Genomic DNA, 27,751 nt, shown 5'->3' with positions numbered 1-27,751 from the left:
TTTTTAGGGACAACAGGCTATCATTCTAAAACATGCCCCATGCTCTTTGAGCAGGTGTCGTGCTGTTATTTACTCCAGTGGTAGCATGCAGTCATTCAGTCCAATGGTCGACACGTGGTAGCATGCAATCATTTAGTTCAATGGGTGACTCACGTGGTAGCATGCAGTTATTCAGCCCAATGGCTGATAAACATGGTAGAAAGCAGGCACTCAGTCGATTGTTTGACACGTGGTAGCATGCAGTCATTCAGACCAATGGTTGACAAACGTGGTAGCATGGTAGCACGCAAACGTTCAGTTCAGTGGTTGATATGTGATAGTACGTATTACGACTGTCATGGTAGTAATGAAACTGACATTTACAAAGCCTTCGCCTGAATTTGTAACCGTTATACGTCACAGAATGAATGTCGTTTTCAGGATGTAGATACTAAGGTTCATAAAAAAGTATACTGACTAATGTTTTCATGTAACTGAAAACTGAAAGAACTGCTGCTAAATTTGATTGTGCCTGTTTACCCATGACTTATTTCTACAGGAGCTTAGAAAATCTTACCCGTGGCTTTGTAAGATTGTGTAAAAAATAGATTGGATAGACCTGTTTTGTTCGGAATGGTAGTGCCAAAAAAACCCCAACAAATTTACTGATTTTCGAAGATTATATATATCATATGTGTCGAGTATACACGGCAGCAGTGGTGTCTTGGGAGATTTGAATTTTTTTTTTATTCTCAACCAAATTACGTTTTCACGTTCGGCCATGACATTGTCAACAGGATCTAGGCATAGTCAACGGAACGATTGTGGGGGAACATATCTTCGTAAAATACTGGTATCTCTGAAAGGCTTACTTACCACAGTGTATGGACGAAAACAGTGTCGCCGCCCTTTTCTTTAACACCGAATCTGCTTCAGGTCACTCCATTACTGGGACTCTTGAGATCTTTGCGAAAATGTCAGAACTGTATGGACAATATGCTGTAACCTAAGCTGAGTTACAGGACCATGTCTTCACCAGTAAAAGTATCATTCAGAGTGACAAAATCTGAATATTGTGTTTCAAGCAATTTTAATGTACTGATTAATTACAACGCTTTTATACACACGTAATCTTCTAAAATAAACTGTTTGAAAAAGTATCTATAGTGTATTTAAACATATATGCGGTAATAAAAATCTGATTGATAATGAATACAAATACTCTACGTAACATGGACAAAATATATGAACTGTTATAACAATATTAATGACACATGATAAACTTTAAAAATATGACAAAATGCAAAGAGAAAATACAAGGGGATTCGCCGTAATATATAAAGGCGGACAGGTGGACCGTACACCAAGCATGCATTGCACAATAGGGGCTGTAACTACTGACGAGGACTTCCCTTGGGACCGATGGTCGGGCACTCCCATGCGATTGTACAGGAAAAGCCGTTACGACCGTCCAGTTCCACAAAGCGCACTCAGCGTAAAGACTACTTAAGAGCGGTAGTCTTAGCGCTAAGGTCGGCTTGTGAAACGAGATCCAGACCTTTGAGAAATATTATGTGCACAGTAGAGAGGAAATATCGTCGGTCCAAATCCTCGATAATCCGTACGATTGCATTGGGTACTTGTTCGGATTAGCCATATTTCGCCATATACAAGAAAATCGTACCTACTTTGCAGGGTCTTGAGCAAAATACGCCAAGTGTCACAGAGTATGTCTTGGTGTAATATAACATCACGAATTTACGTCACATGGCTCGTTTTAGTCACGAACGTCACTACTCAGAGTCAACATAGATGACTGGTCACATAACAGACACTACTAGACAGCTGAATGAGTGTTACTTTCTTACTTATCCATTAGTCTGACATGCCTTTGTTGCTTGTGTTGCCTAATTCGGCTCTCTTGTGTACCTTTGTAAAAGGTTTCCAATGTCAGTCGAGTATTGACTCCTTTGTTACACTATTTGCAGTTTTCTGGATTACGAAGTTGTGGAAAGAAATGTCCTATCTTGATCTTTGGTCGAATACCAAGGTGAAGGTCATTCTGTGGCCGTTGGTACGAATCACTGCTAAGCGTGGTCATATGTGGGTGATCCATGGGATACACGAATGGAGATATTTTCGTCCCTAACCTTCAAGTTCTATGCTAACGGTGATTACTAAGGTGATATATACTCTTTAAAAAGTAGAGGAACCCGAACTTTGAAGTCTGGTAGAAAGAAATCCCATTGAGGGACGTTACAATGCCATTCATCTTGTGTATGCAGCATCACTTCACGTCACCACCACACGCAAACACAATGCAGGCGAAGCACGTGCATAACGTGGGAGCCTCCTGCACGTGCATGAGGTGTCATTATGAATCTTGACGTTTTCAGGCAGGTCGATGAATCACAGTAGACCATTTTTCCGATAATGTTCTTGCATCTGTGCATGGTCAGGGTTTTCAGGGTCAAATCACACACTACTGACTGAAAATTGTAAACCTGAAATCTTCATGTCATACTCCAGTCACCTAACAAGAGGGATAACTGAACGAACAGCTTTGCTTTGAATGAAATCCATGTGGTGATGTATTCTCAAAACATGCATCATTAATGTATCAACATTGATTCAAGCCCATATATCTCCCAGTTTCGACAATCGTAATTGAAAGTACAGTTCCCTTACTTTTTTTAAGAGTATACATAGCTGAGGTGTAATGACGACGTAGATACATAAACTGCCCAAACTGATCAAGACAGACGTTAAGGGGGGTGACGTATGGCGACAACGTTGACTGACGTATATGACACATTGCAGCCTGAACTGTAGTACGGATTCTTGAAACTCCTGTCTGTGTGCACCTTAGTAGCTGTCGAGGTATCGGCAAATCATGCCGCCTAGAGTTCGGCGACATGAAACATGAAATCTTGAAAAAAGAAATAAAATACCTCCTACTAGAGAGTACAACCGAGAGATTATCAAACAAGAAACAAATCCGAATGTCATGCGAGTCACGTGAAATGACTAGTTCCAGTAAAGGACATGAAAATGAATAAAAATATCTGAACTCTATTTGCACGATCTTACTTCTTAACATTTAACACGTTACGACCGGAACAAAATATCGGGTTTGTAAAATTGCCAAATTGCCCAAGGTCACGAAAACGACACGTGGCATTGTATAAAGTACACTGGCATCTGATAGCCCTGGGATTGCATTCATGGTGCCCGATCCGCAAAACCTTAGCAGCACGACATTCGTAAACCTATGATAAACTGTAGAGTTACAAGCTACGAATGCCTTGTGCATAGGAACCCTGGTTCGGAGTCCTGGAGAACCATCTTTACACTAAACAGTTTTATCCATTTAAGTAATTAACGACAATCATCATACAAGGGTGACTTTTGAAACGATCCCTGGCAGTTCCAACGGAAGTTACGCTGTACACACAGTTCGTTTGTTACTTGTCTGACCGCAGTCGCGTGCGGGCTCAGGTGTCAGTCTCCTTTCATGGCCTTGTAGACGTCACTGGTAGTGTGGACATGCACGGGATGAGTACTGACTCCTATTGCTATATTTGTGTTAACAGTCTCCTCCAAAATTCGAACATGCTTACTAATGCTTGTACATTTTGAAACAAATGCATCGATAATGAAAACAAGTGATATATATGACCTCAGATGAAACACAGTTGATGATTACGAACAGAACACATGTTTAGCCTTCTGAAAAGTCTAAACAGGGATATATTATTAGTGTGTGTTTCAACCTGCTTAAGGTCAGTCTTAGACCATATCATATCAGGTTGTAATTTGGTTTCAAATAATGCATGACAATACTGTCTCACAACCTACAACACTTATTGCGCATGCGTGTGCAACAGAAACAGAAATACCCGGATGTGGCATTTACTGAGTTGACATTAAATGTACAAAACATAATCAAAATGTTTCCAACGCTTGATACTATAAACAATGCAGGCGCAGTCTAGTGTGAAATAACATTTTTTACAGCAAACCAAACGCAAGGTTCACATTACACCATCGTCCACAGAAACAGGAGAATCACACCCGTGCCTTGAGGGAATATAGATTTAACTGAATGCAAAAACGGTTCTGAAATGTTAATTACCAATATATGCCACCAAATGTACTTTCAACAGGCTTTCCCTTGAATGCTGTTTGGCATCACGTCAGAATGTAGCATGCAATAGCAGCTCCTTGCAGTGGTAACCGAGAGTGGAATCACACACTGACAAATGCCGTTATTTTAATGCCTCACCGTTTGCGTCAGAGCCAGGTTAATGAAATATTCAGGAAAAGCTCGGCGGCATGTTTCATGCTTGACACACTGACGGTGTGTTAACGTGTTGATGATGTCATCGCGACAGCTCAATATAAAACCGTCAAGAGACACAATCCATTATGGTGTCATTGTTATATCTCGAATGCACAACACGGAAATACCAGTTCTGCTGGTGTTAGAAGAATCCTGCCTGTCATGGATATCCATGTTTGGGGTTCCAGTGTCATTAGTTTTTCTGTATGGCAATAATTCAACCTTTATCATAAGACATGTTTCTGTTTCTAGAGTTTGAGCAAGTTGTTCAGCTGACGGAAGGGAGCGGTCACTCCTCCCATCCTCAGCGTCTCCCGTAATCCAAGTCCATCACGAGGGGTCTGTATTGTTGGCGATTACCTCGTTTATCCAGTTAACATATAGGGGCAGTTCCGTGTATACTCCCGGAGCGTTAGGGATGGCGCACCCTATCCCCCACGACACTATCCCCGCCTGGAACCATACGTCGGTTGTGTTAGGCTTCATACACACGAATGGGCCACCACTGTCACCCTGTAATAAAGAACATGGTCAAAGTGCCCTTACCATTACTCTGAAAATGTACCGTGACATTATAACTTTACATGACAATATTTTCTTATACTTCGGACCTGTAAAACAAATCAAACGTTCTCGACACTGAGATCTTTAGTGAGTGAGTCGGGTGTGGCCCTGTTTGGACACTATTCGTATGTTACATAGTTCCGTTAAATTTGAGAGAACAGTAGGTGTCCAACATTTTTTGCTTCAATCAAACAGAAGGAGACAAGCTTGAGACAACTATACACATAATGGTGAAAGCGGTCAGGGACCTGGGTTCGAACCCACAATCATAGGTTTCTGGTGTGCCCAAGCGAGGCAAACAATCACAATCAACTTGCTTCGCCTGAGATGACTGGGTTTGGCCAAACCTTTTCTTGAATACACTCCTCCCACTGAGATGACTTGTCATATCTTTAGTGGTAGCAACTTCTGTGGGAAGAAAATGCCTTCAACATAGACTTACGACAACCGTTGCACTCAGATTGCTTTGTAGATGGGCGTCCTGGCCGCTCAATGTATGCATTAATTACCACAGTAACTTGATCATTCATAGATCGCACGTACCGCGCATGCGTCAAATCCGTCGGAACCGCCAGCACAGATCATGTTATCGGTCAGTTTGTAGGGCACCTGGTTCTCAGCCCGCTGGACAGCCGCCTCACAACTGTGCCAGTCAGCAATGTCCAGTTGTACCTGGCGTGCTGCAGGCTCGTAGTCCAAGGCTGGAAACATGATGAGGAATCTTGCACATGTTAATACTTCTCTACAAAGTTTGGAACCTGGTAACTCAGCGGAACTGACAAAACCTACTCTCATGATACAGTACGAGTTATGTACTGCTTTTGTTGGAATGAAACTGAATCTGTTTATTTGGTTGGTTGGTTTTTACGATGCGCTCAGCATTATTCTAGATATATATTGCGACTAGCTGTAATATCGAGTCTGGACGAGATAATCAACCGCTTTACACCAACACCGTCGATTTACGCAATTGGGATACCGTTGCACGCAACTCAACCTGGCCGTTGGGCGTTCAATCGCCTCTATGACAAGTAAAGCTTATGATAGTAAATAGCCGATGTAAAATCTACTTGTAAGTAGTGTCCTGCAGTGGCCATTTCAAATGAAGGCCAAGTTAGGTAAACGTCCATTCAATGATTCAGTGCATGTATCAAAAACATGTGATGGTTACGAATACAGAACGAAAAACATGAAGTGGGAAAAGGAGGGGTCAACAGTGCCAAGGTACATAAAGCCGCTACCTGTATCACTTGACTTGCCCCAGCCTGCAGAGATGCACCTGGTACCGACAGGTATCACCTGGCCCTGCTTGGGAAGACAGATTGGTCGCAGGTAGTCGCTGAAGGTGAGGGGCTCGTCCAGCATGATGATGGCGATGTCGTTCTCAACAGTGTAGTGGTTGTAGCCAGGGTAGGTGAAAAACTTCAGTCCTTTCCTCACTTGACGGTATCTGGAGTAGGTGTCTTTTCTAGTGTGTCCTGCTTTAATGGTCCATTGTAGAAACGGCACGCCGCTACACGCCAACAGAACAGTTGTCAGTGTGATTGACTAAAATACGCTTTGAATATGTCGAGACGTTTGTTTTTCAAACAAAAACAATAAATTAATCAAAATGTAAAAAAAAAACAACCAAAAACAAAACATCTACATATTCATGCGGAGGTTGGGATGGTTTGGGATATTCGAGAGGAAAAATAAGCCTTCAGTTTTTCTGAAGTACAGTGTGTGAGTATGAAAGTCTTGTGCACTGGGCGCATACTGATAGAAAGAGGACTGTTGTTTGACTGGTAGCCAGGCAGGCCAGACAATGTTTGCTTGTGTTTGACTTGATGTCCAGCCACATGTACCGTTTGAACATGGGAAATTCTTGTGTGGCTATACATTACTGAAGAAACATAATTTTACTTATGTATATGCGCTTCACCCACAATAATATACATGACTTGTTTGATAGCAGTGTCAGCGTCTACACCGAAACGTCGTACATACTGTGATACAGAAGTTGTATATCTATATTACTATCTCTCTTGTTCATTATACCAACGTCTAAACGCACATGTTCGGGTTCAGTATAAAACATATATTTTAATTTGACGTTTTGTTGACGAAAGTGTCCCTGAAATAGTTGGAGGTTAATTAATGATGGGGCCGCTACACGGTGTCTCTGGAATACAGCAGCCATGTCAGCGTTAACACGTGGGACGCGTTGTCACGATTTGGTGGAATACTAGAACAATGTCAGCGTTAACACGAGGGGCGCGTTGTCACGATTTGGTGGAATACTAGAACAATGTCAGCGTTAACACGAGGGACGCGTTGTCACGATTTGGTGGAATACTAGAACAATGTCAGCGTTAACACGAGGGGCTCGTTGTCACGATTTGGTGGAATACTAGAACAATGTCAGCGTTAACACGAGGGGCGCGTTGTCACGATTTGGTGGAATACTAGAACAATGGGAAAATAGACAATTGAAGACAATCAGTTTCTGGAAAAAAGCAACCCGAGTATCCGTTTGCAGCTAAGGGAAGTAACTCTACACAAATATGGTAGTCATACCACTGGGCCATCCGTATGCGTGAAATATGGAGTGCATCACTTACCCTCCCCCAATACAGTGGGCCGCAGTCAGGATGAACAGTTCATTGATGACGCTTCCGCCACAGAAGAACTTCTGACCAGACCCTCCGTGTAGGGAGACCAACCAGGGCCAGGCGCCGGGCCGCACCTCGTCTCCTCCTACAATCCTCAGCGGGTTCGGGTACACCGCTGGTCGGGTGCCACAGACTGAAAATCAAACATGCATCCGTTACACACGAAACATGGAATGTAAAATATATTGGTCGTGGAAATACGGTGTATGACTGTTGATTGGATTTGACGTCACACAACGGTACCTGGTTGAATACTGTCACCAAAACACTTTAACGAACCGTAACACAACTGTGACACCCGTGTCCAACACATCAGCCCCCAAATATCCGTGTCTTGTATGTTACATTGTCACCAGCAAGCAAGAGGGTACATGTTTTAGTGTTGTAGTCTATCTATACATCCACATGTATATAAGGACATGAAAGTATCCAGTGACATCTGAACGTGGCTTCACAGGAACACTGATGTGAAACCGGTACTCACTGCTATAGACGAGGTAGTGGTATGTATTGACAGGCTGAATTAGGGAATGTCTTCCCTCAAATGGAAAATCAATCTATTTAAATTCGGAAGTTATCGAGTCATCTCGCGGTGAATATCGTCTGCGAGGAAAAAGAAAGTATATCAACTCCGCTTTTTATGTAACTGACATTTGGAAAAAACTGTTGTTACATTTGATTATGTCTGTTTAAACGTCAGTCATTCTTGCAACGAGGTGAACAGATCCGTGGCTCGGTAACTCTGTGTCAAAATATATTGGCTCAGTGAACACTGGGATACGACATGAATTTCCACTACATAACCCCTCAATCTGACTCGGTGAATTTGAAATTTGTCTATCAAAAAGCGAACTTATAGATTTTTAATATGATGTGTGATACACTTACGGATGAGGCGATGATTTAAAAATTCTCGAAGTTTTAAGTAATATATTTCAGACATGAAGCCATGTTAAAAAAGTCTTTGAGGTTGAGACCGTCGGTTGTTTTTCGGATATAATATTCTTTACTTAATATGGTTCGTAAGAAAATCCAGCATATCTTATCAACAAAGAGGTACAGCATAGTTTGCTCTTCCGGTAATGTATGTTGAATGTGATGCAAGGAAACAGACAGGTTGGTAACCTTAACCCCTTCGATCATATTAACGAGTACAGATGAAGCTGATAAACCACGGTTCATAATCGTGGAGCAGCAGATCCTAACAAGTCTAAGGGAAACAACTTCAGCCACTACTACCCAGGTACCCCGACGGCGACGACAGTAAAGATGGTGTTTTTAATCTAATGTTTGGCTATGCGGTCGATATTGATGCAAAACTGCACGATCAATAAGTCTGCTTTGATTATTTTTTTAAATGAGATCGAAAAGTTTATCTAAATTTTCCACGATCCAAAGTTGTAACGACTCTCGAAAGCGATAGAGAATTACATGCAGGGCGCTATTATGCGATAATTAAATGCAGTACATCAAATGACAGGAGCCTGAAATTTTCAATAAAGTACGATTTTACGAAAGATAGTCGATTAAGCTCGCTGCATCACAAGCTACAGCGTGCAACGGCAAAGCCATACGATGTACGCTGCATGGAGCTGAGACAAATCTGGTGACGTGTTTATGTGTATGGAAAGAATTGGGGCAATGTTTCAGGGTATTAGTGTGGTTTAACACGGCATTTAATAAGCCTGTCAATATCCCTGATTCGGCGTGAGAGGACAGGGATTCACAGATGATGGGCAGTGATCTTCTTTTTAATCAGAGAACCTGGGGGTAAGGGTTAAGGGATTAAAAGTTCCCAACTGTTCAACGTGCACTGCGGTCTTTTCCAAGTAACAAAGTAACACTAAATTTGAATAACTTGATAATATTACATGAGACCTTTTGAAAATGTTAGAACACAAACAGAGTTCAAGATAAACATGCAAAACTGACGACCAGCTGTTCATCCACGGGAAGCATTGGGTTCTCTCTACAATATAGGGTTGGATACAACTTTTTAGAAGGGGGTGTGTAATGTCGAGAAACTTTCAAATGAATCTTCTATCTGTAATTAATAAGTTTAATGTCATTGTTGATACTGGTGCGTCAATTTACCGCCCGTTAATTCATGACAACAAAGATTATATCTGAATCTGAACATTCAATCGATTCAATGGAAAGCGAATACAGATCAAGTAAAATTAATCCGAACAATAATTCACATTCAAACCTCATAACCAAATTATTTCTTAGTGAATTTAAAAGTGAAGTATCTAAAACGGTGAACAATACAGGTTACATGGAACTTTGCCATCGTTCGCTGTTCATATGTACTGAAACCCGGAACTACTGTGCTGAGCAAAACAAACTTTACACAATTGATTTGGCCAGAAACAAAGGTTTTGAGAGCCTTTATCGGCTGACAACACTCGCCAAAACACAACATAACTAAAATGTGAAATACAACTGTGATATCAATACATCACCCTCGAATAACCATAGCTTGTTAGTGATATTCAATACATCACCGTCGAATAACCACAACCTGTTTATTTCTTTATTACCCACAATCAAACGTAGGTGAATAGTTGTATATTGTGTATCTTCATGTGGGAATCCAGCTGTCGATACATCGCTAAATACAATTACAGATAATTATCCGCCAAGGCCGAACATGTTTTACTCTTTCAATCGGGTATTGGGTATATGTAAACCTAATGATGACATTGTCAGACAATTACACATCTCTCTCTCTCTCTTCCCAAACGCCTTGTTTCATTTGTTCAGATCACTCGAAAATGTTGTATCTCTGTATATAATTATAGATCAATATGAGAAAAGCAACTTGCTTAAGAGACCATCCATAATTGGAATATACAACCTGTACATGTGAGATCATGCCCGTACATAACCAGGGAAGCGATAACTGATTTCGTTTTAGGAAGCAATGTCTATTTATCATGATGCACGTCAAAAACTCTTTTTGTCCATCGTGACGCTTGGTGGACGATGAAGAGACCATTACGAAAACAGGTATATTAAGGAAACGTGATATGGCTGACTTACTTGGATCTTCACACATGATGTTCACATGCTCATTGTTTGAGCAGGTAGACCTGAAAATACCAAAACTCATTAACATTCAACACACACGTACACGACAAGTGAAGCATAGTTGTTCATATAAAACATCTCGGTTCAAAACCAGTTCGGACAATCTAGGCTCGTCCTTGAGTAGACAGACATTTCAAATATTACGATGGGTCTCTTAAAGAATAAATTTGTACATGTATATTTTTCAAGAATGTGGTTCGTTTTGAACAACGAATCAGTGAGACCAAATCGAGAGGGCGTGGGACCACTCACGTCCAGTTGAAATAGCTCTGTATTTTCCGAGGGTCCTGGTTCTTGTTGCGTGGTTGCAGGACAACAGTCGGTCGACTTGAGCCGGCCTTGAACACCGTGCTGTGTACGATCCTGGGAACAGTTACAGGGATGGGTTAGTGATTAGTTGGCACGCCAACAGCCAGGGCCCAGGATTCAACAGGAACAGAAATTTACACAAATCATCCTGAAACTTGTTGTAACAATTTTCATTTTGCGATACCGTATGATATGGATATGCGACTTCTTTCTTATTTACAACACGGTGTTAGGGGGCTACTTCTTGCCCTCTCATCAGGTTTTCATTTTGTTTATTCATTGTTTTGTTTTTAGTGTTCATATTCTTCAGCCTTCAGTTAGAAGGTAAAGCTACTATGCTTTCAATTTAGCGATACTTTATCGTTGATTCAAAACCGCTAAATCTAATTTAATAACCGAACGCGTTAGCTGAATGGTATTAAAGTAGTTACCTGTAGCCAGTTGATTACAGAAGATGTTGCTGAATGGCATTAAAGTATTTACTTGTAAAACAGCTGATTTCAGACAATGCTGCTGAGTGGCATTAAAATATAAAGTACTTGCTTGTAACTCAGCTACTTACAGATATTGTATAGGCGCGAAAGATTTGCGAATAACAGACGATGATGCCGAATGCCGTGAAAATGTTTACCTGTAGTCAGCTGATTACAGAGAATGTTGCTGAATGGCATAAAAGCTTTTACCTGTAGCCCAGTTGATTACAGACGATCTTGCTGAAGGTCATGTTCCAGCCGTCCGAGCACACGGAGTGCCACGTGTTCGTGTCCGGATTCCTGGCTTCTATAACCTTTTGTTGCGCATGTGTCCCCAGGCGAACTGTAGCCAGCAGTGTTCGAATTGATTGATCAAAAGTGTTTTTGGTAGCTTTTTGTCCCTAATTTGCATTAAACGCTAAGCATACCTTGTACCTGAATAACGAACTCAAACATACATTGGGGAGAAAACATAAAACGGAAGGCGAGTAAGTAAACTAAATTCATTACCCTAAATACTAACTTTCTAACAAGGATACAATTCTGTATAAATAATTGTCCAAAATGGTTTTACTTTAGAAATTATGGTGGCACCACACTTGACGTCATTACTGATCTTCAACGATCCATTCATCAGATGTTTATGTAATCCCCCTCCTTTACTCCCAGTGGCATCAGTTGCAGCAGAGAACCGATACCTGTTATTGTTTCTCGTTAACTTTTTTGCATTGCATTGTTCTTTAGCTACTTATAGAAATGAAAATAAGGAAAGCCAACGCTCGTCTGTGGCTTCATGATTGTGACAATCCCAGTTGCCCGATCAGTCTTTTTAACGTACCACACTCCGACTCCTCAACAGCTCCGACACAGTCAGTGACACCGTCACAGACGGAGTTCTTGTTGACGCACATCCTGTTTCCGGAGCACAGATGCTCATTGGAAGCGCAAGTTGCTGAAAAGACGAGAAAACCTTCATATGAAGCATCAATGCGGCGCCAGAGTTATACTACCTGTTGAAATTTTCCAAATGCAGATATATTATCTAAAAACCCTGAACCATAACTTTACAAGGCAGGAACAGGCAGCACCAGCAACCACATGATCTTAGAATTATAAAGACCAAATGCTGTCTACCAGCAGTCACACAGTAAAAATATATCTTGCAGTGTGGTAAAACCTTGATTTCAAGAAAACAAGAATTAAATAGACACGTGCCGCATGTTGTCTACACCCGAAATATACAGTTCACGATCACGGTCTTGTGTCTGTCCACTTCGTGCTGGAATTCACCAAATATCCACCCAAGAAGTTGGCATACCATCTGTTAACCAGCAACCCGTTTACCCCATACATCCACAGCCCCACACTGGCGCTCACCGCAGTGGTGCTCGTCCATGTTGTCGGCGCAGTCTTGGTAGCCGTCGCATACCCAGATGTTGGAGATGCACGTCCCGTTGTCACACCGGAATTCGTCACGCTTACATGCTGGAATGAGATTAAACTCTACATGCAACCATGCTGTGATTTCTAGACGAGTAGTGTACATGTGAATAAGAAGTTTGTGTGAACAAACTGGAAAAGTAATATGTATGAAACGTGTATCTTTACGAAATGTTCTGTGGTTATTCACGCAAATCCCTTGCAGCTGTGTGCTTAATCCATACCTGCGTCTGATAATAGAGATAATATTGTTGATTTGTGTAAGGCACGAGAGGCCCACTCGTAAGAAAATATATGATTATGAGTTCGATTCCAGTTTTGGTCCGATTATGTTTTCGGTTTGTCGGCACCGTACCCGTGTGCATTATGATAGTTTGATTCGTCAAAAATTCTCAGATCTACATCACGTTGGATTATTGTCCAAGTTTAACCTCATGTTGTGATGAAGCTCAAATACAGCTTAAAGTGGCATTTACCCCGACTGACTTATTCATTCCACTGTGTAGGCTGAATCACAAGCAAACTGGATCATAAACCAGTGCTGTGTACGTTAACCGTCCTGTCCATATTCTAAAAGACTAATTTGTTTCATCTTACATACACCTGCATAAGGACATACTTCAAATGCAAAGTATTGGCAGTTTATTCGTTGTTTAGCACCGCTTTGTGGCGGCAATCTATGAATTATCGAATCTCTACTACACAGTCTAGTGATAGAAGTCATGAGTATCGGTTTATCAATTTTGGATACGATGACGTGTGTCAGGCTGGTCAGCAACTAGCCACCCGATTCTGTTAGTTGCCTCTTAAGACAACAGGAGTTACTGAGGGCCAATTCTAAGCATGATCATCAGCGCTCTAGGTATTTGCAATACGTCTGCTGGGGCTACCACTCGATAAGAACAACATCTCACGGACTAGTATGTCCAGTCGAATTTGAGTATCTGACTTTTAACGGCAAAGGAACATATTTGTACAGAAGACGGTCCCAGTGTAAACCGAGACCCAATAAGACTTCTTATATAGCTGGCGTCAGAACGCCGCATCCCCCACCTTGCAGCTGGACCCTCTAGATGCCTTGCAAACACCACCCAGAGCTTCGCTATCAACTACCCATCAAGCATGTCTTATGTCCACTTGGTATAGCCTAAGTTCCCAACAATGTCTTGTGGTCGTTATTTAGCCATTGCTCAAACTCGGCGAGGGGTCGGATATTTGGTGTTATCGTTGATTGGAAAACAATGTGAAAGCAATTCCGGTCCTCGCATGTTCTTGTTTTCATCACGGGACCTAAAGCTTCGTGTTTAACCCAGCATAAACATAATGGGACTGCGGGTAACATCAGATAAATTGTCAAAATGGAAGCTGCTTATGTACCAAAAAAAGTATTTAATTAGATCTCCCTAGAAGGGGGTATCTCGATACACTGGTATACACTTCACTGATGGAGAAACACATGTATATAGAAAATATGTTCGTTTTTGTTTGCAGTCTGAATGTTTCTGGGAATGGAAAGGATATGACGCGCCTGCAAACAGTATTCCAATGACAAAGTGACGTTTACCAATATGGTGAAATTCATGAAAAAGGTTTGGTGCTGAAAGACCTTGAAAAACAATCGAATCGGCCCAATGTTAATATGTACGGCCTCTAGAAATCCATTACTGACAGCCAATGGGACGGGGACTGCGGGTAAATAGTCAAATAATCAGATAAATTGTCAAAATGGAAGCTGCTTATGTGCCAATAAAGTATTTAATTAGATATGCCTAAAAGCCGATCAAATGACATGTTACTCCTAAAGCTCTTTTGTGAGTGAGTTAGATAGTTGCAGCTCTGAGCTGTATTACATATCTGTTTTGCAGATCTCTGACTTTTACCATTTTGATGGAACTCACGGGGACGGATATGGTACTGAAAAGCCTAGAACAATTGTCACTGTAAACTGTTATTTGAACCAAAACCAACAGGGTGTCCAGCGCACCCAACTGGCACGACTCATCAGAATTTGGGGGGACACACAAACACAGCTGCACCCACCCAACACCCCTACACCAACACCCACCCCTCATCCTTCCACTATCTCCTCTTTTTCGCATACCCACTCGTGGTTCTCTTAAAACTCCTTACGTATGAAAATCACTATAGCTTTTATGGCACAGATTCACAAAACCTCAAACATAACAGGACTCATTTGGTTGCAAAATCCATTTCTTGTCCTAACTGAACTTATTTCTGTTCACACACAGTTACTTTCCACTGATTACTTTTTGCAAAATATTGGAGAAAGGAGTATTTATGAAAGAGACACAGTCGAATTTAACAGTTCTAGCAATTTTCAAGTAAACGAAAAGCTCATTTGGTAAAGTTGTTTTTGCTTTTCAGTTTACAGCATATCACTGAACGAGTAAACCTGAGTGAAACGACGTCTCCATGCTGCCCCAAGCACACTGTGGGTTTCAGAAAAACGGCACCAAGAATCGATACACACGTAATTCTAAACTGATGTAAATATCCATACATTCCTAAATAGGCCAATTTCAAATAATGTAGTCATTCATTAATGCAATTACCCTGTAAGGGTTGTTGTTACTAACATCATCAGCATCGATCTACACAATCGGGATAAGACATGCTTCCACTAAGTCAGAGAGTCTGACCAACCGTTGCCGTTTACGACAAACATGGCTTACTGAAGACCAGTTGCAGCCGGGTGTTCACGGGTAACCGTGCGGATGTTATCTGGAAGAGACCCTGCTAGCCTCACCTCCCTTCTCTGGTATTTCGTGGGCCTCATCGTACCCAATACAGATGTTTTCATCCGGTGCATCTGGGAAGGCGGAGCAGTTGAGACCAGAAGGCCACCCAAGGTAGAAGATGTGCAGGTAGATCTCACAGCGTGATTTGAACTCTGTAATGAAAACAAAATACAGGCGATTTATGGAAAGTGTGTGTAAAATATAAATAGTATTACTGGTACCCATGTGTAAGTTCAGCTTTTGTCCCTGATCACCTTATGTCAAAAATCCAAAAACATCGATTCATAATTTACTTAATTACATTAAACCTGTCGGTTTTCCTGCCAATATGACTCCAAATCTCGAATACCGTGGTATTTCCAACGTTGACCCTCGTGTAGAGTGACGGTGAGATAGAGTGACGGTGAGATAGAGTGACGGTGAGATAGAAAGTGGATGAGTATGTCTCAAACAATTAAGAAAGAATCAAATCACACAACCTAATGGTGCTTCTTACCTTGGCAGAGACTGCGACAGGGCGGGATGAAGTTGTTCGGGACTTGGCCTGTCCCACTACATTTGGGGACAAATGCAGCGCAGACGAAGAGGCGGGCGTGCTTGAAGCAGTGGGTAGCAAACTGTATTCCCTTGATAATCGTCGTCAGGTTGGCTTTCACTTCTTTCTCCCCATAGCTGCCCACGGCGTTGGGGAAGGAGGTGTAGTTGTACCCAATATCTTCACACAGCTCTTCCTGAATTGGTATACACTTCCCCGCTGGAGAATATGTAGAAAATATGTTTGTTTCTATGTGCATAGTGACTGTTTTCGTCAGTGAAAAGTATTCCAGTATTCCGATGACAAAATAAAGTTTACCAATGTGGTGAAATTCATGGGAAAAGGTTGGTACTGATAAACCTGAAAGCTGAAAACCGACATTCGAACATAGATAAATTTTTGTGTGGCTCTAAATGCTGTCTTGCTGTTTTTAGTCGGGCCCAAGCCGGTCCGAATTAGACAGAGGGCACTTTATACTCAAAGGTCCCTCGTGTGCCGAACAACGAATTACTGCTCCTGTTGGTTCACCTGCACCCCATTCCCAACTTACATCATTAATTTGATAAAAGTATATACTGAACTGAGGGCAGTATGACAACAGGAAATCGTTTACCGCCCCCTGTTTTATCCGGATCAATGTACAATGCCTGAAGACCATTTCTGCTGTCCCTGCAGTGGCTTTAACATTGCTAAAGCTCACTCACTCACTCACTCACTCTATCCGGCTACTACTTACGTTTATACAAGCTTGACCTGCACACAGTGGGGTTGGAGGACTCTGGCAGCCTGGAGCAGTCTACAGGGAATGTGATGTTGTCAGGGTAAGCACCCACACACCGGGACCGCACCTCTGAGAATACACAGAAATACACGTCTTGTTTTCAAATAAAGCTGTTGTAATTAAGTGTTTACAAATGACTAACTGGTGCGCATTCCGATTCTCACCTGACACATACACACAGTCATGACAATTATGAGTTGTTCACGTACCTGTCGCATATGGCGGTACAAGTAACACTCACCCTCACAGTAACTCCGACAAGGAGGTATGGGCTTATTCAAGTAACACTCATCCTTACGGTATCTCTAACAAGGAGGTATGGGCTTATTCAAGTAACACTCATCCCTACGGTAACTCTAACAAGGAGGTATGGGCTTAGTCAAGTAACACTCACCCAACAGTAACCCTGACAAAAGGCAGTGCCTATTCAAGTAACACTCACCCTCACAGTAACTCCGACAAGGAGGTATGGGCCTATTCAAATAGCACTCGGGAGTGTAAGCAGAACAGAAGAAGTCATTTGCGTATGCATGGCATGGAATTTTAAAGAAGTCTTTGTAGTGGTTGTATCGTGCGATGGCCTGAGACTGAGTGACGTCGCCAAACACGTTGGGGTACATGGTGCTGTGGTAGTCCGTCCCGTTTATACATGGGTGAAGGCGCATCGGCTCGCATGATGCTGGAAGGGAAAGACAAATTTTGCTTAAAGGAGCGTTGTTTCATTCACCAAATAAGGTTGTACATGCTGAAATCGGGCCTAATCTGCGATTCCAGCCTGTGACCAAAGGTATCTGACACGCACCAGACATAATCGGGGCGAACCGAGAATCGAATCCGACATTTCTGCATTTCTGATGGGCGTTTCTGCCAAGCCAAATGCAGTCAAAAGCCAAGGTCACCCCTGTGCCCTTCTGACATTGCAAATAGACTGTGCGTTGTTACCAGGTTTAGAGACAGTGGCATAAAGTGCCCGTTTGAACATCATACATGTCGTACTGAAGTATCTAAGTACTCGCTCTTGATCATTGATTTCCGGAACTAAACGCGTTCAACCTTGCAATTGAATGAATGCTGTAATAAAAATGGCTTGAAATCTTTTCCAGACACGCTCTTGCAGATCAAACGTTGTCCAGTCATTTTCTTTTCATGGATCATTATCACGTCTTGTTTTTAATGCTTCAACATGTAATAAGGAAAGGTTTTGTGTGATCGGTCATGTCTGCTCTTGGTGCGTATCTTCCAGTTTTAGCCCATGTGTGATATACAACTAAACTTACTTGCTGGAATTGCCGGGCCTTCCGTAGTTAATGGCACTGAAAATATAATATAATCACGTAAAAGTGGAGATATGTTATACATACATAGATGGCCAAAAACAGTATGCTTTGTGTTTTCGCCCAAGTCGGTTTCATAATTACGTTTAAAAACATTAGCATTGACCAATCAGGAAACACGACGAAACTCTAGACAAATAGGTAATAATACATGAACCGTGGGAAAATAGGTTATCTAACATAAACTCTAGACAAATAGGTAATAATACATGAACCGTGGGAAAATAGGTTATCTAACATAAACTCAAGGCAAATAGGTAACAAAACATGGACGGTAGGCTATAGGTAACAGAACATGAATGGTAGGCCAAACAGGTGACAGAACATAAACAGTAGGCAAATAGGCGACAGAACATAAGCAGTAGGTAAATGGGTGGCAGAACATAAATGGTTGGCAAACAGCAAAACAGGAGACAGAACATGAACTGTAGGCAAATAGGTGACAGAACATGAACTGTAGGCAAATAGGTGACAGAACATAAATAGTAATAATAATAATAATAGTAATAATAGTCCACTTATAAGGCGAGTTTCCATGCACATGCATGCTCAAGGCACACACAGGAAGGAAACAATATAGTGGTAGGAATCATTTAGAATAGGCGAGTCGTTTGTTCTCGGATCTGAGAGATTTAGTGGGCTGGTAAATATCGATGAGGCTGGATAGATAGTTCGGCGCCATTCCAGAGAGACATTTAAAAGCAAGAAAACATAGTTTATAGGTTATTTTGTGTTCAGATGGAAGCCAGTGCAGTGATCTAAAAAGAGGAGATATGTGATGAGATTTTGGAGTCAGTGACACAATTCTAGAAGCAGTATTTTGGACACGTTGTAGTCTGGACATCTGAGATTTTGCAGCACCAGCCAGGAGACTGTTACAATACTCCAGTCTACCCATCACCAGAGACAGGACAAGGATGGCAGCTGAATCCTTAGTTAAGTATTTCCGTATGTTGCTAATATTTCCCAAATAACAGAAACAACTTCTGATTAGATTGGTTACATGATCGTCGAGTGAAAGCTCTGGATCGAGAATCACACCAAGATTCTTAACAGTGCCAGACATTGGTATCCAGAAAGTGCCGCATTCAAAACTGGACAGTGAGCACTGAGATCGACGTGTAGGGGTTCCGATCCGAAGACATTCGCTCTTGTCGTCATTCAGCTTCAGGTAGTAGTTAAGCACCCATGTCTTGACATCCTCACAACAATCTGACATCTGTTGGAGTATGATGTTAGCTTCCCTAGGATGAGACAAGAGTTGTGAAGCTGTATGTCATCAGCATACTGATGGCGCGGGACATTGTGGTCATCAATGATCGTTCCACGAGCCTTCTCATACAAAGTGAAAAGTAGAGGTCCTAACACAGAGCCTTGTGGGACTCCACACTTGACCATGACTGATTTTGAGTAGGGTCCCTCAGTGTAGACGGATTGGTATCGAGAAGTGAAATAGGATTGAAACCACATTAAGGCAGTATCAACAATACCAAACTTGACCATCAGAGTATCGAGAAGTTTGCAGTGATCAACAGTATCGAAAGCGGCACGTAAATCTAGAATTGCTAAAAGCGATACCCTGTTGTTGTCAATGTTCATCCTCCGATCATAGAGAATCTTGAGGAGAGCTGTTTCAGTGCAGTGGTGAGCACGGTAAGCAGACTGGTGATGACCATGGAGATTGTTCTCTGTGAGGTACTCAGAGAGTTTTTTGCTGACTGCTCTTTCAACTACTTAGCGAGCTAAGTAGGCAAATAGGTCACAGAACATAAATAGTAGGCAAACAGCAAAACTGGAGACAGAACATGAACAGTAGACAATTGGGAGACAGAACATGAACTGCAGGCAAGTAGATGTAGACAGATTACGCATGGTGATATGTATATGAAATCAATGGCATCCCCGTGTGATGACACATCACAGTTTGGGTAACAACCTGTTATGGTCGTGATCGCGCCCTGCTACAAATCTTACTTATTTCGTTGGTGACAACGCTCAAAAACAAGCACAGGATTTAAAAAACAAGAGAAAGATTAAATATCAAAAGGTGTCACTCACCTTCGAGATAAATCTTCAGTGAAGACGGATCTATTTTGAATATGGAACCTTCCAAGCCTGTATGTATTATACTGGTGACGTGATCTACTGTGTCACGTGTAATACCTAATGATGTCTTGAAGTCGAGTACAAAACTAATAATTATACTACCGGGCCTGCAACAAAACAGGAAAGGAGAATAAGTGAAGCTCTGGAGAAACATCAGGATTATAGTGTGATTATAGTGTGATTATAGGGGGAGACAAACGACAATCGCATAGCTCGCTAACACTTCCTTGGATAATGATGGATGTCTATATTTCATGCCTGACGTGAAAACTAATGGTTTTATTCATGGAACTATTGACCAAAGACAAATGTTTATAAATGTGACCAGTGACAAATGTTGTTCACACATGCACCTACTTGCAACTGTTGTTAATATGCGACCACTATTGTCGATCTGTCATGTGATCACTGATTTAGTTTGTATATTAGTCATGGGACCATTGGTCGTGATTGTCTATACACCTTCTGATCACAGATTATTGTTGTTTATTGGTCATGTGACCACTGAGTGTGCTTCTTTAGTATCACGTGACTGATGACTTCGGTCTCTAATACTGATTACAACACTGTCGAGCTACATATGTCACGTGATATTCCATGTGTCCACCTGTACATGACGGTATTTAGTCAGCACACAGTAGGCAGCGGAAAGAACCTCGAATGTTGTGAAGTAGCTCGCTGCATTGTGCATAAAGTTTTTCTCTATTAATGGAGGATGCAGTGACGAAAGAGCGCTGAACTTGTCCACTGCGAGCGTTGCACAAGTGATTGCATACCGTCGATCTCAAATGATTGCTCCCTAATATAGCCTTAATGCTATTTCCTGCAGAAATATTTACACTGTACTAAATCTTTATTTTCTAATTTTATCTGACATTGAAGGGAAAACGGATCGATAAGGTATTGACAGGCAATTTTCATGTTGCCTCACACTTGAGACAAAGCGCCCTGTGAAATGGTGGCAACATGAGCTTCAGGGATCGTCTCAAAGATTAAGTACACATTATGATCAACTTAAACTTATTATGTCATACATGCAGAGATTGTTATTGCATGTTCAGAACTCGACACTGATCGTGGTATCATGAAACTGATATTGTCCTAAGCTGATATTCATGAAAACAAAATAATGCCCAGTGTTTCATGTTGAGTGATATTCTTAAATAACATGGCATATCGTTCGGATTCTGTATGTGACACAGGGGAATTTGAGACAAAATTTTTAAAGTTTTCTTTTCTGTCAAATGACGATGTTCTGTTTCTGTGTTTTAAGTCAGTCGACAGATAAACGTGTTTGAAACACTGTGAGGGATATTAGAAATATATGAGTGCTCTTTCGACATAAGTCCTAGCATCATTCGTGAGAGAATAAGTAAACTGCCTGCCGTTATGAAATCGGATATTAGAAATCCAGATGGCTATAGGGGAAGACCATGAACATTTTGAACATGTAAACTCCTCCAGGTAATTTAACAGGCAAATTTACAATACACAATATTCATCCATGAAGGCCACTGTAAGATCTGTTTAGATTATTAGTTATCAAAGTAATCTTCTGACCAAGTTATAACAATTCGAACCCTTGCCAAGAATGCCTACATACTTCCTGCCGGGCACATTCAGTCCCCACACTGTGAATATCTAGTGCTTGGAAATACATATTCTGTATGGCATACAGTCCCTCAAACAAATATATCCCAGATTGCCCATGCAAACCTACATAACGTGGCAATACCAGATTTTAACAGGTTGTAAATCTTCTTAAAGTATAAGGAATCCTTCGATTATTTTCATTAGAAACTGTTGGTTTTTTTCTGTAAAATATGTTCATTTTACACACTAGCTTAGGAAATACATCGATCCGCATTATACACAGCGTCGGAAAAAATAAAGTCACCATATACGTCGCGATATCACAGTGTTTTCCTTACAGCTTGTACACAGCTGCAAAGAACCCACTTGTCCGAAATGAGAGGATGGAAATAATAATAGAAAGACTTTGTCTTACCTTATTTGTAATATATCTGTATCGTTATACAAATCTCTCAAATCACTGTCCCGGAAAACACCCATCATCTGCAACAGAGGAGCAAGCCTCATTCACAAGATCAAAAGAACAATAATATGTAGTAAGGAGAGCACTTTACCTGTCAGGGTGACGACAGGTCCACAACACATTATTACAGCCTTAGAGGCAGTAAGTGTACAAAACGTTCTATTTTGGCCCAAGTCTCCATAAACCGATTTGTAACACCGGCACTGAGCCTAAGATTCACACAGTGCTGTGATGCTTTGTGTGTTTACTCTAGAAAGCAAAATATCATTCATGAACCATCAAATATCATGATATTATAAGACCCTGAAACCAAACCACTCGTCTTGGAAACATATTGTACCCGTTCAGACTTTTCGAGGAGGTCAAGTCATGATACTGTTCGAAGTGGCAAATCAACTCACTCATTCACTCACTTACTCATCCGCTTTGCCAGGCACTCATTCACCGACTACTCTGACTATTTCAAAATATTTCACACGGTCTAATCTGAAACAATTCTACAAAAGAATTACTTCCCCTTGGAGGTTAAGGATTCTTTGGTCGTGGGTTTCAGTCATATCAGTGCCATAAGCGTCTTGTATGTTTCACCAAATTGGTAAAAGATTGCAACCTATGGACTACCCTCTGTACCTTCGTTGAAAGTAGCTTGCTGCCTTAGACACCATTAAATGTTACGTTTAGCCTCTTGATGTTAAGTAGAAGTGGCAGCTGGTTGTGCTCTCCTCCAAAGTGGAAAGGGAGCAGTAAGGAAACCTAACGGTTAAACTGTTAGCTCACCACCGCCATATCGATGACCCGCTTTCAATCCCCCACGTGGGTAACAAGTGTGAAGCCGATTTCTGGGGTGTTTTTTAATATTTATTTATTATTATGTTTCACAGATTAACCTAGATATGCAGCAGTGAGGGTTTGAGTGATCCTGGCACAATCAGGCTGCTAAGGCTCATCATCAGCTCAGGGCCCTCGCCCCCTCTACACCCAGTCCAGGCAGCGAATGGAACTTCTCCCATGAAAATGCTGTCTAGTCGAACCAACCAAGAACTTTCCGGAGAATGTGAAGACTCCCCATCACTACAGCCTTCTGCATTACCCAGATTGTGAGAAGGGCTGTGCTCCCGGTGGAGAACCTGAGCACTCTCCTCATCTGCATCAAGAGATCAGGAGGTACCAAACCAAGGGCACAATGGGGAGCCTGACGACAGTGTACTTGGGATGCAAACGAGACATTTCAAAGGCGAGGTCCGCATATTTACCATGCTTTTCTTGAATCCTGCCAATAACGTTGGTGTCAAATGGGACAGACAATTCAATGACGTTGGGTTTATCAAAAGGACAGGATCAGGTGTGTTGGCTGGAATTCGTCCCAGGCTGTATATTGGCCTATTCCAGAGAAGTTTAAAAGCATCATTTTCCAGGACGCCCTGGACATGTTCAGGGTCATACCATGGATGGACCTCGGGGTTAAAGCCACAGACATGGCGGAGGCGATAGTAAAAGCAGCGGGCCATGCCATCATGTCTTTTAAGATATGCTGTTTGTGCCAAGGAAGGGCATCCACTGACAAGGTGTTGGACAGTCTCTGTAAATTCATTGCAAAGACGACATTTCATGTTCACATTTTGGTTTAGAATCACGCTCTGGCGACTGCGCGTGGGAAGAGGTCCTGAGCAGCAAAAAGGAAGCCCCCAGTTTCACATTTGAGACCAGCAGACTTCATCCAGGCGAAGGAGTCAGTTGGATTGCTGTTCTGTTCCACACACTGCATGTACACACCATGCAATGGCTTCTCAGACAGCTTCTCCACAAAGGACCGACTCTGGGCAGACTGAAGGACCTCACCTGGTTTACTCCCATCGCTGTACCGTCCAGCAGTACACTGGCATCAACAAAATCAATTTCAGATTTCAGATTGTGTCCCACAACCTTGGCACGCTTAAAATAGCTGTGGAAAAATATTATTATTTATTTATTTTTATTGGAATACTGCTACAAAGCCTTCACTCAATCACTCCAAAGTGGTGGACACGTGATGCCCGGATCACCTCGGATCACCATTCGCCGTGATAATGTTGGAATACGATTGAAAGCGATACCCGAGTCATATAAAAAAATACACAGAGAGATATAAAACATAAAACGAAATGTCACTTTATTCGAGTAGAACACATTTCTGTAGACACTATCTGAATCAGTATGATCAAATCTCCACCTGTATTAAGGCAACCGTCCAATATCTGGGATCGATCTTCCTACACATGTAAGCGACACTGATGCATTTTTCACCGTAGCACATGCATTATTCACATGGCATTACAATGCTCTGTTCACAAACGGAATATTTTAAGCTTTCTAACATTCATAAATGAACTTGTGCGATAACTTCCATCTAAAACTCATTATAAGGCCATCGGCTCACTGATGTCGGTCGCTCTAAGGTTACATAATGGTCTCAGCATCGACAGGTTGCGGGGGCGACTTGGCTATATCTGTCCTGTTAGATGTAGAAAGACAAGGTCCGTGATAAAACGCTTACTTATTAAGGTACACATTAACACAATAGATGTGTATAATGGACCCATTTATAGGTGATTTGTTGACTTGCATCGATTGATTAGCTTCATTTCGGATTTAAGTGGCTGTACCACGTAATTGTTAAATACTGAATTAAGTTATAAGCGTATTAAGCCCCTTGCGTCCACGTTAAGCAGCCATCAATATATGATCAAGATTTGATGAAAATCCCATCATAGCATCACAGATAAACGTTTTTCTATTACCGCTATTTCCTCCCACAACGCCGTTAGCTTGGGGTAATGGAATCCAGCCTCCCATAGCTTCTTCAAGTGTGGGAACGTGATGACGCAGTCGTAGACAATACTAGTCTGACTGGGTAGCGTCACAGAGCCTGAAGAAGCTTACGTCGTGTATAGCCCTTGAAACTGTCCAAAGCAATTCGGTGCTTCATGCAAAACCGAAAGACAAGAAACATCTATATTTATTTCTAAAACCGAAGTTAAAGATGCAAATGTTTACACAGAAATGAGAGGTTCATTACTGGGGTTTTGTGTCCAGCCTCGCCAAACTTCCATTGTTAGATACTGAGTCGGGTGACTACTACCTGATCTATGACGTCAGGCAAAAACCTCTTACTCGTGAAACTGTGTAAGTGGAGGTCCTACCATTAGTGTAGGACACGCTCAATCTCTCTGCGAACACCTGGTGTCATCACTGTTCGGTAATTCATTCACATAACTTTCATTGCTATGTTTTGACGCCCAGTAGAATGAATTAGTATGAGCGGGTAATGAACACGAGTTGTTCTCTGGCACTGATTTTTTTTACATACGAGATATTTATACAAAACCAAAACCAAAAGTATAGAAATATAAAGAATTATGCTGAATTAAAACCTATTTTTATAATCTGTTTTTCATGTCGAGAATGAAAAGAAATATATATTCCTTTTACGGAGCTTATTGCTAAAAAAGGTGAAGGAGCATATCTTACTTCATATACATGTAGTCCATTGTACAGAGAATACAAACACACACAGTTTCACCATGGGATTAATACGGAAGCATAGTAGGGCCACGTTTAAACAAATGGTCTCATTATCTCCTAGGTAGGAAGTATACTATGATCTACGTAGGAGATACGAAGTCCTATGCGGGTTGACACTACGTCCTACGTAGAAGGTACTATGACCTTACGCAGGAGGTAGTGAGACCGTGGCCCTACTACGCTTCCGTATGTTAGTATGTTGTACTAAGAATGGAAAGTGAATACATACGGTCTACATATGTGGATAGGTTGTATTCTGAGTGAAGTGAGTGGATACCTCAGGGAACTCCTGACATATGTCCCATTGACGCGGTACCTCCTGGTCATAGTGAGGGCCTGCTTCATTACTCGGCAGACATCCGGGGACTGGATGCCATTGATCAAACTGTACAACACGGAACAGCCCTGATACACATTGACATAAGGAACAGTGAGTGAGACAAGTTCCGTCACGGACTTTTCAAACCTGGAGATATCCGTCTATACCCCTCCTCTACGAGATGTAAGTGATGTTAAAACCAGAGTATTGAGTCTGGCGTCACACACTGCACCATACATATGCTAATCGCCATGCTCTAAGGCTGTACTGAGTGCTGAGCCTATAGAGTGATAGTAATTGTGTCCTCCGAAGAGACAAGTCTAGATAAACGAACAGTACTAGACCGTAGTCTTTTATTCATTTATTTATTATTTCCTTAGAAATTATTGCTCAAACTATCATTATTTCCCTCGAGACTCACGTGTTAGAAACAGATACGAAGTCACGACACGTTTTGTAAAATCAGTTCGTTCAGTAAGTTTTGAAATCTGTTGTTTGCAAAACTTACTTGTTTAGTTTGTTTCATTATCACTGTGAGTTGAACGTTAAAACACTGACGGCCAGCTGGTAAACTATTGTTTACCTGCTGAGTACCCGCTGCTAACCTATTGTTGACCAACAGTTATCCTACAGCGAAGCTACTCCTTGAATATCTTGTATTTTCCAATGTTAAGCCACTCTTATACAAAAACAACCTCCTGTACCTACTGATAAGATTACATGTTCGTCTCCGACTGATTAGTAGTGCTCAAGGTGCAAAACAGACTTAAAAATACCACAGTTCAGCGTCCGTATCAGTTTCAAACTTTTACTTCATTTCAAGACAAGGTAAGGTCAAAAGAAATACACCACATATTTTTTTTTAAAAAAACTTAAATCAGCTGTTGTTAAATGTGACTCTGGTTAACATGATAAGAAAACTAATCACTGGTGGAATAGAATGAAAGAAAAAAGTCGATTTTCCAAACATCTACAACAGGAGCAAACGCCAAGCCTTGCCCTGTGTCTACTGAATAAATTGTAAAGGTAGATGTTGAGCAATACTCAATAGTTTGAAACTCTGAAGTAACACCTGAATTCGTCAACAGAAACTCCCGACCACGAACCTCCTGGTGTTACTGCTGAGGTAGAAAACCTGTACGACACATTCAATATCACATTTAATATCTCCGACATTGTGCTAACCGAGGTATATGGCCGGAGTGCTGCTCCAATTGCTGTTTTCATTCTCACACAACTCGCGTAAACTTAGTATTGTCACATGGCAATGAGATGGACTTTGTATGGTAGAACCCTATGGTAATAGCTTTCGTGTAACCGTGTTCTTCAAGTGTGGCGGATAGCTCCCCTTAAAATAACTGAAAGTCATGCAGTCTTGCCTGCAGGTCAGATGAATATTCGCATGGGCGACCTTGACCATTCCGAATGATGCCCTCATCGAGAAGC

General features: G+C 41.6%; 1 protein-coding gene across 2 annotated transcripts in view; it reads right to left on the bottom strand.

The window, feature by feature from the left end:
- Window positions 1–1,052: 1,052 nt before the first annotated feature.
- Window positions 1,053–27,751, bottom strand: part of LOC137285180 (atrial natriuretic peptide-converting enzyme-like) — a 123,165-nt gene continuing 96,466 nt past the window's right edge. The window contains exons 5-20 of one of the 2 annotated variants that reach the window (XM_067817422.1): window positions 22,378–22,445; window positions 20,322–20,476; window positions 18,207–18,242; window positions 17,372–17,608; window positions 16,885–16,998; window positions 16,110–16,367; window positions 15,622–15,765; window positions 12,792–12,899; window positions 12,253–12,366; window positions 11,625–11,757; window positions 10,885–10,995; window positions 10,585–10,634; window positions 7,489–7,672; window positions 6,127–6,398; window positions 5,429–5,586; window positions 1,053–4,834 (exon numbers count right to left, since the gene is read on the bottom strand). In XM_067817422.1, coding sequence (XP_067673523.1) covers window positions 4,652–4,834; window positions 5,429–5,586; window positions 6,127–6,398; window positions 7,489–7,672; window positions 10,585–10,634; window positions 10,885–10,995; window positions 11,625–11,757; window positions 12,253–12,366; window positions 12,792–12,899; window positions 15,622–15,765; window positions 16,110–16,367; window positions 16,885–16,998; window positions 17,372–17,608; window positions 18,207–18,242; window positions 20,322–20,476; window positions 22,378–22,445 — 2,325 coding nt within the window. In that variant the 3' untranslated portion in view covers window positions 1,053–4,651. The remainder of the gene's footprint in view (window positions 4,835–5,428; window positions 5,587–6,126; window positions 6,399–7,488; window positions 7,673–10,584; window positions 10,635–10,884; window positions 10,996–11,624; window positions 11,758–12,252; window positions 12,367–12,791; window positions 12,900–15,621; window positions 15,766–16,109; window positions 16,368–16,884; window positions 16,999–17,371; window positions 17,609–18,206; window positions 18,243–20,321; window positions 20,477–22,377; window positions 22,446–27,751) is intronic. The other variant, XM_067817421.1, reaches the window with a different exon arrangement.

The sequence above is a fragment of the Haliotis asinina genome, chromosome 5 (genome assembly GCF_037392515.1).
Source record: "Haliotis asinina isolate JCU_RB_2024 chromosome 5, JCU_Hal_asi_v2, whole genome shotgun sequence".
Lineage (NCBI taxonomy): Eukaryota > Metazoa > Mollusca > Gastropoda > Lepetellida > Haliotidae > Haliotis > Haliotis asinina.
The sequence above is the reverse complement of the archived record's forward strand: the minus strand, read 5'-3'. Positions and strand labels throughout refer to the sequence as shown.